This window comes from Falco cherrug, chromosome Z (genome assembly GCF_023634085.1).
Source record: "Falco cherrug isolate bFalChe1 chromosome Z, bFalChe1.pri, whole genome shotgun sequence".
In the NCBI taxonomy this organism is placed as follows: domain Eukaryota; kingdom Metazoa; phylum Chordata; class Aves; order Falconiformes; family Falconidae; genus Falco; species Falco cherrug.
Window position 1 is genome coordinate 76,639,251 of NC_073720.1, and position 14,389 is coordinate 76,653,639.

Here is a 14,389-nt window from a genome sequence, read left to right on the forward strand (position 1 = left end):
CAGCACATCAAATGACAAATTTTCCTCTTACTGTTCCCAGACACCCTGTCACTCCACCTCCCGGGTATCGCCAAAGAGGTTGTCTCAAGTTCTTTCCTCAACTGGCACGGTGAGGTCTCCATAGAGGAAAGAAAATCCCACCTGGTAAAAACGCCAATTCGTTTCTTCCAACATAACAACAGAATTTCTGACTTATTTAGAGACTTTCACTAAGTGGAAAAAAAGAGTTTAACATTCAGTTAGTCCTTGATTTCTTCTGGTTTCAAGGTTCATCCTTGTGCATTTCAGAAGGAAAACTGCTATTTAGTCAAGAAAGCAAAAACATAGTTTTGGTACCTGTCATGGGTTTTGATGCTGATTTCTGACAGTTATGTCTAATAATGACTTACAAGTAAAAGCAACAAGGCTGGCAATATGACCTCATCTCCTTTTGATACAGTTGTCAGGATAAAAAACGCATCAGTCATAATTTCCTCTAGTCATAAACACTAGGTGATAATAGTTTCGTATACATTCTGGACCATAGTTGTTCGATTGACTTGACATCAAACAGCCTTAGAAAAACAAGCAAAACCAACATTTTTCACAAACCTTACTCTTTTCTGCTACTGTTCCCTTTACTAGTCAAAATGCTGTTTCTTTAGAAAGATCTGGTTTCGTGAAAATCATCTACGCTGAAAACCAAAACCAAACAGCTGTGGAGACTAGTCAAAAGCATGTTTTGATAGGAACAGTTTGTTATCAAAAAAGTGGTATTGTAAGAAGAAACAGACCTCAGAAATACAGAAAAAGTACAGAAAACCTCTAGCTCTCAGCTGTTGGATCTGTGTGCACAAGCCCTCAGGCACAGCATTCTTGCCTATATCCTAGCTCCTCCACACTGTTTTCCCAGGTAATTACTATGAAGACCAAGCCAGCAGATCTTGACTGGCTGCTGGTCATCCAGAACCCCCATTTGAGACCCCCTGTGTGAAGCAGCACTTACTGCATAGCAATGTTCTGGAGAGCCCAGGCGAAATGTTGATATCTAGGAACCTAAAATGAAAATTTCTGACCACATTTTCTATGGCATTTTTTATACAAGCACAGTACACAAGATGAATGCGCTTGCATATGAGTTCCTTTCTGCAATGTAATAGCTTGAGGTATATCAGCTAATTAGGTAATCTAATTTTATAACATTTCCAAGAATTATGGAAGATCTAGCCCCTAGATTTAGAAACTGCTGTTAACCAGTTTAGGTAGATGAGGTTGGTCTAGCTGTATTAAGTACAGCTACATGCAATATTTCAATATCTTTTTTCTTCTGTATCTACCAGAATAATCACAAGGTATTTCCCTGTTTAGAGTATTCTGGATCAAATGTGTTTCATGCTTACACGTTTTTGATTCCCTTAGAAAGTATTTGCAAGTTTTGTCTAAGATCTGCTTTAATCGAAAACAGTTTTCCTCTCAAATTAACAAATCTTGGATCATAATTCAGCTCTTGAACTCTGGGAACACTGAATACTTTTAATGAAAACTTTACATGCTTGCTTAGAAGTAATTTTAGTCGGAAGCAGGTTAACTAGTAACAGGAACAGGCACAAGGAACTCAGAAAACAAGTGAATAAGCATGTTTCACTTTTCTCCATTTCAAAGTATTTGTGCATGCAATTTTTTCAGCTGGTGCCAAATCACAGTCTACGTTCTCTCATGTAATAGACTTGCCAACCTGGGGGAAAAAAAACAACAAACAAACCAAAAATAAAGCAAAACCAAAAAATCCCGCAAAGATTAAAAACCCCCACAAAACCCAAACTCTGAACAATCACTGCATTAAGTTTCAGTTTCATCAATCCAATAGCATTTATCAAGCTGCAACTCTGGCTTGCACATTAGCAGGGCATTTGGAAAAGGTATTTTAATCCAGATTTGCCCTGATACAGAATAAGCAATAGAAATAATGGGCCATTAATCCCATTAGAAGGAAGGTCAAAAAAGTGATATTGGTCTACATGTCATTTCAAGCTACTTTGAGTGACAGGAGTATTCTGAACAGAGCCCATGAAATATTTCAGGCCAAGTAACTGTATTTGCTGGCTCAGGCCAGTCTCCCACAGAAGTGAAACCAGATTCCTGACAAATTCCTGTGCAACACCTCACCAAGCACCTCATCTCATCAGAATTAACTGCTCTGTGAGCGGCACTCCCTGGAGTGGTGGTCTTTTCTGATGTGCATGGGATACCTTGTTTGCTTGCTGCTGGAATCCAGAAGCCAGGGGTTGCGTATGTTCTCCTATCGCCTAGGCAAGCTCTGATTCACATCAGCATCTCACGTGTCATGCTGCATTACAGGTTGCACGGTTACTGTAATGTATATAACCCTTATGGACAGTGCAGACTCCAGCCCCCCACCACACAGACAGGCACACAGAAAATATAAACTATTTCAAGACGTAGGACTTAAAAAACAACCAGAAAGAAAATTCTTTTTTAAAGGGACCTATGGGTAACGTCAGGCAGCTAGAGGCAAGTCGGCTCTTGCTGACCAAAAGCAAATTTGCACTGCTAATAGTGCTGATGACGTGCGGAATTAGACTCTATAACTCGAAAGTTATAAAGTAGGTATGTTTATTGCGCGCAGATGCACGGGGGATCGCTCCTCCACAAGCGTGCATGCCCGAAGTGACGAACCATCTCACATTTATACAATAAAACAAATGAATATTCAATTAACGCCTATACATATTCGTTACCTAAACCCGCTTACTCTCGCTTCATATGTTAATTAGCTTATCAGTCCTTTGCCTGGAATGTTGTGGTCTTGCAGGTTTGCAGGTAATTCTTGTCCTTGTCGATCATCCGGTTTTCTTTAGCGAGGAGATCTCTAGATAACATTGGAATGTTTCTCATCCTTTTTATAAATAGCCACTTTGTTAGAGGAAGAAGAGTAGCTATTTCCTTAAAACTATATGGTTATGTTGATATGGAGAAATAATGTGAAATGGGGATAATGGACATGGATTGTGATTGTATGTGTCTGCTTAAGGAATGTGGGTATGGTGACTAGTCATGGCTGCGGTGACAACTACAGTTTTGAGGAGACGCCTGCCCCTCTTCCTCTAACAAAGGGGAGACGGGGAGACGCCTGCCCTTCTTCCTCTAACAAAGGGGCTATTTAAAAGAGAATAAGAAAAGATGAGAGACATTCAAATGCTATCTAGAGGGAGGGAGTGCTAAGTCTCCTTGCTGGAAAAGATTGGGTGGTCACAATCACCTGAAGAAGATCGGGTGGTCACAAGGACATGAATCACCTGAAGAAGATCGGATGGTCACAAGAACATGAATCACCTACAAACCTGCAAGACCACCACATTCCAGGAAACGGACTGATAAGCTAATTAACATACGAAGCGGGGTTTAGGTAACGAATATGTATAGGCGTTAATTGAATATTCATTTGTTCATTGTATAAATGTGAGATGGTTCGTCACTTCGGGTATGCACGCTTGTGGAGGAGCGATCCCCCGTGCATCTGCGCGCAATAAACATACCTACTTTATAACTTTCGAGTTATAGAGTCTAATTCTGCACGTCAGTTTGGCGAGCCAGCCAGGAGGATTTCTGCTCGGCTGAGGGACCAGCTGCGGAGCGGACGCTCCTAGGCGCGCCCCGGGAGATTTCCTCGGAGGAGCCTCCTCTTCTCAGCTGTTCACCCGGGAGCAGAAGAGAAACCCCTGGATCCGTGGATAAAACGGTATGTTTAGTAACGGGGCGGCTGGTGAGACGCACGGAGACGTCCGGCGCGCAGCGCAGTCCCCAGGAGGAAAGGTACCTTGGGAGGGGGTTTGCTGACCAAGGGGTGGCCGCTAGCGATCTTGAGGGCAGATCGAGCAAACCCGAGGTTACTGCCATTCCTAAAAGCCCGGAGGCCTCGTGACGGAAAGCGGGGGGCGGGACGGAATAAGGCGGAATCTCACAGGAACAAGAGGGACCTCACAGCAAAAGTAAAAGGGAAACTTTTGCGTAGGAAAAAGAGGAAGCTAAAAACTTCTTTAGGTTGTTTTAAGAATTGGGGAATTCCTGGAATGTAACAACTGAAATAGCGCTCTGTGTCTTGTTTGTTCTATGTGTTGTCTTGTTATATGTTCAAAACTCGGAGTTATGAAATGTATGTTGAAAAATATTAACATTCTGGTAATTTGTGGCAAATAGCGGAAAACTTAACACTCTGCTTAAGACCAGGAAAAATTGGGTTTTGTTTGTTGTTTGTTTATTGGCAATTGTTCATTGAAATGCATACTTTGTGAACTGTTAGTGTTCCTAAGAGTTTGTACATAAGTGCACGGTACCGTATAACATACTGCTTGTGTGACTGCGGGCTGCCCGGAGAGTGTGAATGGTGTGATTGAGATGCGCATTTTGATTTTCCGTGTATAGCTTAATTATTTTGACTAAGTGTGAGTGCAAGAGTGCTTGAGACAGGCGTTTGAGTGCAAAACGAGTAAAAAGCTCTATCCGCGTTTCCAACCTTGGGTGGCTAAGGCGGCCGGAGAAAAACAAAGTAATTAAAATTGCAAAATGGGAAATGGAAGGAGTAAGCCCTGTGAAAAATCGCCTTTGGGTTGTATATTAAAACATTGGAGTGATATCGTAGGACAGGGTGGTACCGAAAATAGAAGGAAATTGGTTAAATATTGTAAACAGTGGTGGCCTTTGTATAAATTGGAGAGCGATGCGAAATGGCCTCAGGAGGGAGGAACGTTAGATTATAACACTCTCCTGCAATTAATGTTGTTTCTGAGGAGAGAGGGAAAATGGGATGAAGTATCATATGCAGACATGTTCTTCGTCCTCCGGGACAAACCTGAGTGGCAAAAGGACTGCGGATTAGTACCCCCTCGGGATCCTATGGTACTAGCACTAGAAAGAGAGGACAGGACGGAGCGTAAAGGAAAGTTAAAAAGATGTTGCTCAGCATGTAGTATTGGACAAAGGTGTATCAAATTAAACGGAGAACAAGAGCCCGAATTAAATGATTTATTTAATCCACCTTATAGAGTGGAGAGACAAGGTTCGGCCGGGGCTCCCAGTCCACCCCCAGGCGAACAAGAGGAAGAAATTCCACAAGTTATTTATAAAGAAAACCAAACACCCGGTGCCACACAAGGAAACACAAAAACTGCCATTACGGCTCCAAATAGTCCGGTGTCTTCACGCACCAGACAGAAGTCTATTTTACAGGCACCCCTCCGAGAAGCTGTAAATCCGGACGGAGGAACAATGAAAATAAAAGTTCCGTTCACGGGCGCTGATCTGAGAGAATGGAAAGAGGCTGCCCGAGAATACCGTAATGATCCGATAAAGACGGCACAGAATTTTAAATTTCTAATAAAACAGCACAATCCTGACTGGAGTGATATACAATTATTATTAGATTGTTTGACTGAAACTGAAAAACAATTAGTCATAAAAACAGCGGGGGATCTCGCAAAGGAACATTATAATATAAAGGGAGATAATTATAGAGAATGGTTTCCTTTGTTGGACCCGGAATGGGACCCAAACCGAGCCGCTGAAATGGGAAGATTGCAAGCATACCAGGAATGGATATTCAGAGGAATGGAGAAAGCAATTCCTAGAACAATAAATTGGGCAGCGTTATATGAGGTCAGACAGGGTCCTTCTGAAACACCTTCAGAATTCTTAGACAGAATAAGAGATGCAATGCGCCGGCACACGTCTCTGGACCCAAATTCGGAGGTAGGCGCACAGCAACTAATATCCCTCTTTTTAGGACAATCACAGGGGGATATTAGGCGCAAGTTGCAAAAATTGAGACCTCCTGAAAATAGAGACTTGGAAAAATTAGTAGAGGAAGCATGGAGAATATTTAGTAATCGAGAAGAAGGTTACAAGCAGGACCAAAATAAAATATTAGCAGTAGTAAGAGAAAATGAGAATCAAAAATCTAAAGTTAAATCAAGGCGTGGGCTGACACCCCTGGGTAGGAATCAGTGTGCAATATGCAAAAGGACAGGACACTGGAAAAACGAATGCCCTGAACGCAGACATCAAGAAAACACTAAATGGCGCAATAATCAAGGGAAAACAATAGCTCACATGGAAGAAGAAAATTGACTAGCCGACCCATTAATAAAATTAAAATTAGGAGAAGAACAGGAGGAGGTGGAATTTTTAATAGACACAGGAGCCACCTATTCGGTTTTGAACCAGGCTTTAATGCCTTTGGGAAATGATTATGTTTCAGTAAAAGGTGCAACTGGCCAAACTGAAAAGGCTTATTTTTGTAAACCTTTAAAATATAAGTTGGGAAAACAGATGGGGATCCATAAATTCCTATTTATGCCAAATTCCCCAAAGGCCCTTCTTGGTAGAGACTTATTAGAACAATTGGAGGCAACAATCAAATTTAAAAAAGGGGAAGTTACTCTGGAGGTAAATAATCATCAATACATACAGGTTATGAGCCTATCTCTGGCCAATACTCCTATAAAAAGGGAAATTGATACCAGGATTATTGATCAGGTATATCCCGGAGTATGGGCAATTGACATACCGGGACGTGCCAAGAATGCATCACCTGTAATAGTAAAATTGAAGGATGGACAGAGTGCGGTAGGAATTAAACAATACCCACTGAAAAGGGAAGATAGGGAAGGAATTCGTCCAAACATAGAGCGATTCATAGAACTAAAACTACTAAAAGAATGTGAGTCAGAATTTAACACACCTATCCTCCCAGTTAAAAAACCTGATGGGTCTTATAGGATAGTTCAAGATTTAAGGGCCATTAACAAAACAACAGAGGATCTGTATCCTGTAGTAGCTAACCCCTATACCTTACTTACCACCCTGACACCTGACCTAGCTTGGTTCACAGTTTTAGACTTAAAAGATGCCTTCTTTTGCCTCCCTCTCCATGAAGCCAGCCAAAGAATTTTTGCTTTTGAATGGGAAAATCCCAGAAGCGGTCGAAAGACCCAGCTCACATGGACGGTGTTGCCACAGGGGTTTAAAAATAGCCCCACAATTTTTGGAAACCAATTAGCAAAGGATTTGGAGTTATGGGAACCACCGTCAGAAGAAGGGAAAGTGTTACAATATGTAGACGATCTTCTTATTGCAACCAGAACCGAAGAATCTTGTATTATTTGGACTGTGAGTCTGCTGAACTTTCTGGGACTACAGGGATATCGAGTTTCTAAGAAGAAGGCACAGGTGGTGTTACAACAGGTCACATACCTGGGGTACGAGATCAGTGCCGGACAACGGGTCCTGGGGAAGGCCCGAAAAGAAGCCATATGCCAAGCCCCCCGACCACGAACTGTAAAGGAACTGCAGACATTTCTGGGAATGACAGGATGGTGCTGGCTTTGGATATGCAATTATGGCTTGCTTGTTAAACCATTATATTCCCTGATAGCAGCTAACCAGAAGGATCTTCAGTGGGATGCTGAATCAGACAGAGCTTTCCATGAACTGAAGAAAGCCTTGATGTCGGCACCAGCACTAGGACTTCCTGATGTGAGTAAGCCATTTTTCCTATTTTCCCATGAGAAACAGGGAATGGCATTAGGAATACTGGCACAAGATTTGGGACCATACAGACGGGCAGTGGCATACTTCTCTAAACAGCTGGATGCCACTGCAAAAGGGTGGCCTGGTTGCCTGAGAGCAGTAGCAGCCGTCATCCTAAACATCCAAGAGGCCCGGAAGTTTACCCTGGGCCAGAAAATGACTGTCTTAGTATCCCACACAGTGTCTGCAGTCCTTGAAACAAAAGGGGGGCATTGGCTCTCCCCACAGAGATTCCTAAAATACCAGGCCATAATGGTGGAACAAGATGATGTTGAGATCGTGACTACAAACATCGTCAATCCAGCCTCATTTTTTAATGGGAATATTGGAGAATCAGTCGATCATGACTGTCTAGAAACAATCGAAGCCACTTATTCTAGTCGGACAGATCTCAAGGATGTTCCTATTAATGGAGCTGAACATTGGTTCACGGATGGGAGCAGCTATATGCTGAATGGAAAGCGACATTCCGGATATGCTGTTACAACCTCTGAAGAAGTGATAGAATCGGGGCCGCTACCAGCTGACACTTCGGCACAGAAGGCTGAAATCATAGCCCTTACTCGAGCTCTGGAAAGAGCTCGGGGAAAACCTATAAATATTTGGACTGATTCTAAATATGCCTTTGGAGTGGTACATGCTCATGGAGCAATATGGAAAGAAAGGGGACTGTTAAACTCCCAAGGAAAAATCATCAAACATGCGGAAGAAATTTTGAAACTCCTAAATGCGGTCCAGCTTCCTGAAAGGGTGGCAATTATGCACATTAAGGCACACCAGAAAGTGAGCACAGAATTGGAAAGAGGAAATGAACTGGCAGACAGGGAAGCAAAACAGGCAGCCAGAAAAGCAATCAAGGTAGAGGGTGCGCTAATACCCGATGGACAAATATCTCTAGAAGGTAAACCAGACTATACGAAAGAAGATCGCAAACTAATTTCTGACCTAAAGGGATCATATAATGAGGAAGGGTGGGCTATAATCTCACATGGGAGAATAGTGATTCCTTCCTACATGGTATGGTCAGTGGTCAGGGAAGAACATAGAAAAAGGCACTGGGGGGCAGAAGCTCTATATAAGGATCTCACTAAAAACATAATAGCACGAAATTTGTATACTACTATTAGACAAGTAACCCAACAATGTGATCTTTGCCTCCAGACTAATCCTAAGATTACCAAGGGGCCAAAGTTGGGAAAAATTGGGAGAGGAAATGTTCCTGGGCAACACTGGCAGATCGATTTCTCGGAACTTCCTAGAAAAGGGGGTTATCGATATTTATTGGTACTAACAGATACCTTTTCAGGTTGGCCAGAAGCCTTCCCGTGCAGAACTGCTAAAGCCCGGGAAGTGACCAAAATACTACTCCAAGAGATAATACCTAGGTTTGGAGTCCCAGCGGTAATGTCCTCGGATAGAGGACCACATTTTGTGTCCAGAATAGTGCAACAGATTAGCCACCATCTAGGAATAGATTGGCAATTACATACCTCATACCGACCACAATCGAGTGGCCAGGTGGAAAAGATGAATCATCTAATCAAACAACAGATTGTCAAGTTAGGCCAAGAAACAAATCTAACTTGGCCCCAGTCTTTGCCATTAGCTCTTACACGAATTCGAACTAGACCGAGAGCAAAAGAGGGGCTTAGCCCATTTGAAATTTTATATGGACGACCCTATGGGGTACAAAAGGGGATGTCTTCACAGATTGGTGAAGAAACAATGACTTCCTATATGGTGGCACTAAACAAACAACTAATAAGAATTGAGAAGCATGTGATGGGAACACGCAGTAGGGGTCTGGATGGACCTGTTCACGATATACAACCAGGAGACTATGTATACGTTAAGTGTTTTGCAGATAAAACCCTGGAACCACAGTGGACCGGACCTTTTCGAGTCCTACTCACCACCTACACTGCAATCAAGGTTGAGGGACAGAATTCTTGGATTCACCATACCCGGATTAAGAAAGCCCCTGCAACTTCTTGGAAAGTAACCCCAGATAAAAAAGAACTGAAACTCAAATTTACTCGGACAAATGGGAACAATGTGGGTGGCAAGTAAGTGAACCTGAGCAGTTGCGGATCCACCATATGGGAAGGGCACCACAACAAACAATATAGAACAAGAGTCGGGGACTGAGCCAGTGGCCAGGCTCGCCCAACTTGTTATTAGTAAGCCCCAACTCAAACAAAGATATTTTTGATCAAAACAGATTTTAACGTTTAGATTCTTAAAATGATCAATAGTGGGTTTAAACCATTTGTGTTTTTTTGTACCCTCTCTCTTGCCTACAACCAAGAGCCTGATAATTGGCCTTGGAATCATGCTCAGAAAAAACACGCTGGAATAATGGGAAAGGTGGACTCAAAGACGAAACTAGCTATGGTGGTTTTTTCTGAAAATGAGGTGTACCAAAGGAATCAATGGGATCGGGAGGATGTACACAAAGTCGACCGATTATGGGGAAAATTAGGAGATAAGATAAAAGTAGGATGTCAAACATATAATGAAAAGGATAACACCAAGATTTCGGGAGACACCCAGATTAATGTCAGAAAGGTAGATAAGGAATTTACCCTTCTAAATACAACCATGTGCTTTAATTCACGGGAATGTTGGCACAATTTTACCTTAACCGAGCCCATCTTTATAATATGCCTAGGAAAGGAATCCCCAAGAACAGCTCTGACTTATAAGATCAAAATAACAATCATGCTAACCACTGTTCCTACCACCACCACAGTTACAACAACCCCATTAACGCTTGATCTTAAATTAACTAAACCAGATCCAAAGATTTATACAATTGGACCATATGTAATCAGAAATACAGGTCAGCAACAAATGTTGTTTAACCCAGAATGGTCTCTTAAAAGAATAGAGTTAAAAATACAAGTCAATGTTTCTGATGTTAAGCCATCCTGTTCCCCCTTCTTACGAACCTCTTATGAGGGATGGACAACTTGGTTAAGAAAAAGGGGAAATATTTATCGAAACAGAATAGTGAGAGATGTAACTGGAATGTTGGGAACAGGACTCGGAGTATTAAATTCCATAGACTCAGAGGTGATAATGAATAAACTAGCCGCCACCACGGCCGATCTATCAAAACTACAACAACCACTAAAATCTTCATTATTGGCATTAGGGGCACATCAATGGTTGATATCGAAGGTACTCCCCAGGTGGGAACAAATAAACATGGAAGATCATCAACTCATCACTAAGGCATTAGGTGGTTTACAGGATGACGTCGCCCTGGCTCTAAGTTGCATCCAAGCCCAAATGTGGATGCAATCAATAGCTGCATCCATAATAAGAGAAGGAGAGGAAGGCATATTTCCTACAGAAATTCGAAAGATGGTTTGGGACAGTGCTACGGAGGTAGAAAGAAAACTCCAGTCATGGTGGAATGTGGTGAACTTTACCTATGACCCCAACACACACACCATCACAGCTTTTGTGTTAACCATACATAATGCAGTAATAATTACCATACACCCCATTGCAGCCCTTGGAATTAACCATAATGGGGTGCTCCTATACCCTTTTGAACATAGAACATGGGCCAGAAAGATAGGCGACAAGTGGCAAACAGTAGATTTAGAATCTTGTATTATGCGAGAACAGCAGGGCTTCCTCTGTGAAAGCAATACTATAATGGCTCAGGATACTTGTTTAGATACAGATCAGAAAATATGTCATTTCGAGGCCCGACCAAATGCAAACTTGAAAACAGTAATTATATATGCAGGGAAGGGATGTGCGTGTTTGAGAACTAAGTGTAACACAATAATCATAGATGGGGAGGTAAAAGAGACTGCACAGTATTCAAATTATTGTATTTGTAATTTTACTACTATCACAGGATGCGATTTTAGTTACTCAGCCCCAGTAGTGTCTCATCAATTCTTAAAATCCAATTTTACCCTATCACAGATAATAATTCCTACCCCCATAGGACTAAATATAAGCAGTATAAAAGAACTATTAAAACATGCAGATTTACAACGTATACTGGAAGAAACCAAAGAAAAGGGACATGAAACTCTTCTTATGATCCATCATGATGTAGAGGGGATCAAGAAAGTTTTAAAAAAGGTAGAACAGGATGGAAACCATAATTGGTGGGATACTCTCTTTGGCTGGTCACCCTCTGCAACAGGAATTCTTAACACTCTGGTACACCCCATTGTGATCTTATTGATCAGTTTAGGAATTTCCTTAATACTAACCATTATGTTATATTTGTGGGTTTGGAGAATGTTTAAAAGGGTAACACTTATGTATGATGCTTTATATCATTCGGGGAGGCTGCTTAAGTAAAAGAATTTACTTAATTTAATAGATAAGGGGGGATTGATATGGAGAAATAATGTGAAATGGGGATAATGGACATGGATTGTGATTGTATGTGTCTGCTTAAGGAATGTGGGTATGGTGACTAGTCATGGCTGCGGTGACAACTACAGTTTTGGGGAGACGCCTGCCCCTCTTCCTCTAACAAAGGGGAGACGGGGAGACGCCTGCCCTTCTTCCTCTAACAAAGGGGCTATTTAAAAGAGAATAAGAAAAGATGAGAGACATTCAAATGCTATCTAGAGGGAGGGAGTGCTAAGTCTCCTTGCTGGAAAAGATTGGGTGGTCACAATCACCTGAAGAAGATCGGGTGGTCACAAGAACATGAATCACCTACAAACCTGCAAGACCACCACATTCCAGGAAACGGACTGATAAGCTAATTAACATACGAAGCGGGGTTTAGGTAACAAATATGTATAGGCGTTTATTGAATATTCATTTGTTCATTGTATAAATGTGAGATGGTTCGTCACTTCGGGTATGCACGCTTGTGGAGGAGCGATCCCCCGTGCATCTGCGCGCAATAAACATACCTACTTTATAACTTTCGAGTTATAGAGTCTAATTCCGCACGTCACTACCACAGAAGGAACCACAACCTGAGCTCTTTTTTTTTCCTTTCTTTTTATTTTTTTTTTTTTTTAAACACACAATAATTTCAACAAGAACATCTTTCTAGTTTAGGTCTCAGATTTTCCCTGTTCTTTTCTAGAGCCATAATCAAAGGATCGGGTGGTGTTAATCCCCCACTTCTTCTGCCACACAAACATATCTGCACACATTTCATCCCACTTTTGTTCTCTACAAAGAAACAGCATAGGCTGTAAAATTGTGCTGTAATGTAAGACTTCCTCCGAATGGCCATCTTTCACCGTCACCTAATGTACACAAAGGCCACCGATTCTGACAATATTTTTTAAATGTCTTCTTGTTGAAATTTCTACTGGGAATTCCGCCAAATTCTTTCCAATGCTTCAAAATACATCCCAGGGGTGTGGTGGTTGGTTTTTGGTTTTTTTCTGTTTGTTTGTTTAATTGTGGTTTTTTGTTTGTTAGTTTTTTGTTCTTCTTGGTGGTTTTTTTTTCCGAGGAGATAATTATCTTAGACACTTGCCACCCTTTGCTCGAGTACACAGACAGCACCTGCGACACTAAGGGCAGAGGCTAGTTCGTGCTTTTTCCAAATGATGTTAGTGTGAATGTTTTGTCCACAGTCTCCCGCTCTAATTTCTGATTATGCATTCCAACACTTCATAAATTGATTTTTCAATCGCTCCGTCCGTCTCTGGCCGGCCCCTCGCGGGGAACACGGACACGCAGCTCGGGGCTTCCCACTCGCTTCGCAGTTACACCGCGTCTCTCACACCCCCGCGCTGTGCGGGCAGCCCTCAGTCACACGGACAGTGTGTTACACTGTACCGTGCACCCAGATACAGCTCTAGGAACACTGACAGTTCGCGTTATCACACAGAGTTCGTATTTCAATGGACAACTGCCAAAAAACAAATCCTATTCTTTTTCTGGCTCTAAGCAGCATGTTCAGTTTTCAGCTATTCACCTAGAATTACCAGAATGTATTTTTTTTCCTACTATTCATAACTCTTAATTTTGAACATGTAACAAGACAACACAAACAAGACACAGAGCGCTCTTTCAGTTGTTACTTTCTGGGAATTCCCCAAATCTTAAGACACTCAAACAGGGCTATTACCCTTTTCGGAAGGCGTCCCTTCTCTCAGCCCTGCGAGACTGCATCCCGGCTTTCGTCTTACGGGGTAAACCCAAATCATAAAGACACCCTAAAGGAAGTTTTTAGCTTCACGTATCTTAAAACAATCAAATATTCAAAACAAAGAATATAAATACCTTTCATGTTCTGCAGAAGTCCTTGTCCACCTGTGTGAGAAGCCGAGGGGTAGGAGAGTGTCACCGACAGAAGATCCCGCCGGGGGCCCCGAGGGTCCCCAGGCCCCTGGATTCCAGCACCGGCGGAGAGTTCTCCTGCCAGGCTCGCCAGATTGATGCCAAAACGGCACAGAGTAACTGCTCAGAGACCAATTTTGTCTTTAAGCAGCAAAGGTATTTCTTTCCTGCAACGTTGGGGAGCTAGCTGATTCGCAGCGGACAAACTAGCTCCGGAGTTTTCAGTGAACAGTCAGGTAACTTACACAGTCTTCCTGAGAGGTTACACAACATCCTTACATACATAGTCATTTGATTTTGACACCTAATCATTCCATTCACAATAGGTGGGCTCTAGGTGGAGTAGGCCTTTCAATTTACTTTGTTCAAAGATTTCCTGACTTGATGGTCTCCTTATCTCCTTCAGGTGCCCACCTATCTCTTCTAATTATTCCGAGTACATTCCTTTCTCAACACAAAACAGACATCACCCCGAGCATTGTACCAAACTAATTTTTTTTTTTAAGACTTC

General features: G+C 42.1%; 1 protein-coding gene across 1 annotated transcript; it reads left to right on the forward strand.

The window, feature by feature from the left end:
* Window positions 1-5,265: 5,265 nt before the first annotated feature.
* On the forward strand, window positions 5,266-13,977 carry LOC129734663 (uncharacterized). Its single transcript, XM_055698313.1, has 3 exons — window positions 5,266-5,989; window positions 6,128-9,295; window positions 13,838-13,977. The coding sequence occupies exons 1-3, from the start codon at window positions 5,266-5,268 to the stop codon at window positions 13,975-13,977; spliced, it is 4,032 nt and encodes a 1,343-aa protein (XP_055554288.1).
* Window positions 13,978-14,389: the final 412 nt, after the last annotated feature.

Excerpts from the sequence above, each read along its gene's own strand:
- LOC129734663 (XM_055698313.1), top strand. The coding sequence starts at position 5,266 with ATGAAAATAAAAGTTCCGTTCACGGGCGCTGATCTGAGAGAATGGAAA. Across the intron at positions 5,990-6,127 it reads GCGTGGGCTGACACCCCTGG|CCGACCCATTAATAAAATTA; the intron begins GTAGGAATCAGT and ends AAAATTGACTAG. Across the intron at positions 9,296-13,837 it reads AAAGGGGATGTCTTCACAGA|AAGTCCTTGTCCACCTGTGT; the intron begins TTGGTGAAGAAA and ends CATGTTCTGCAG.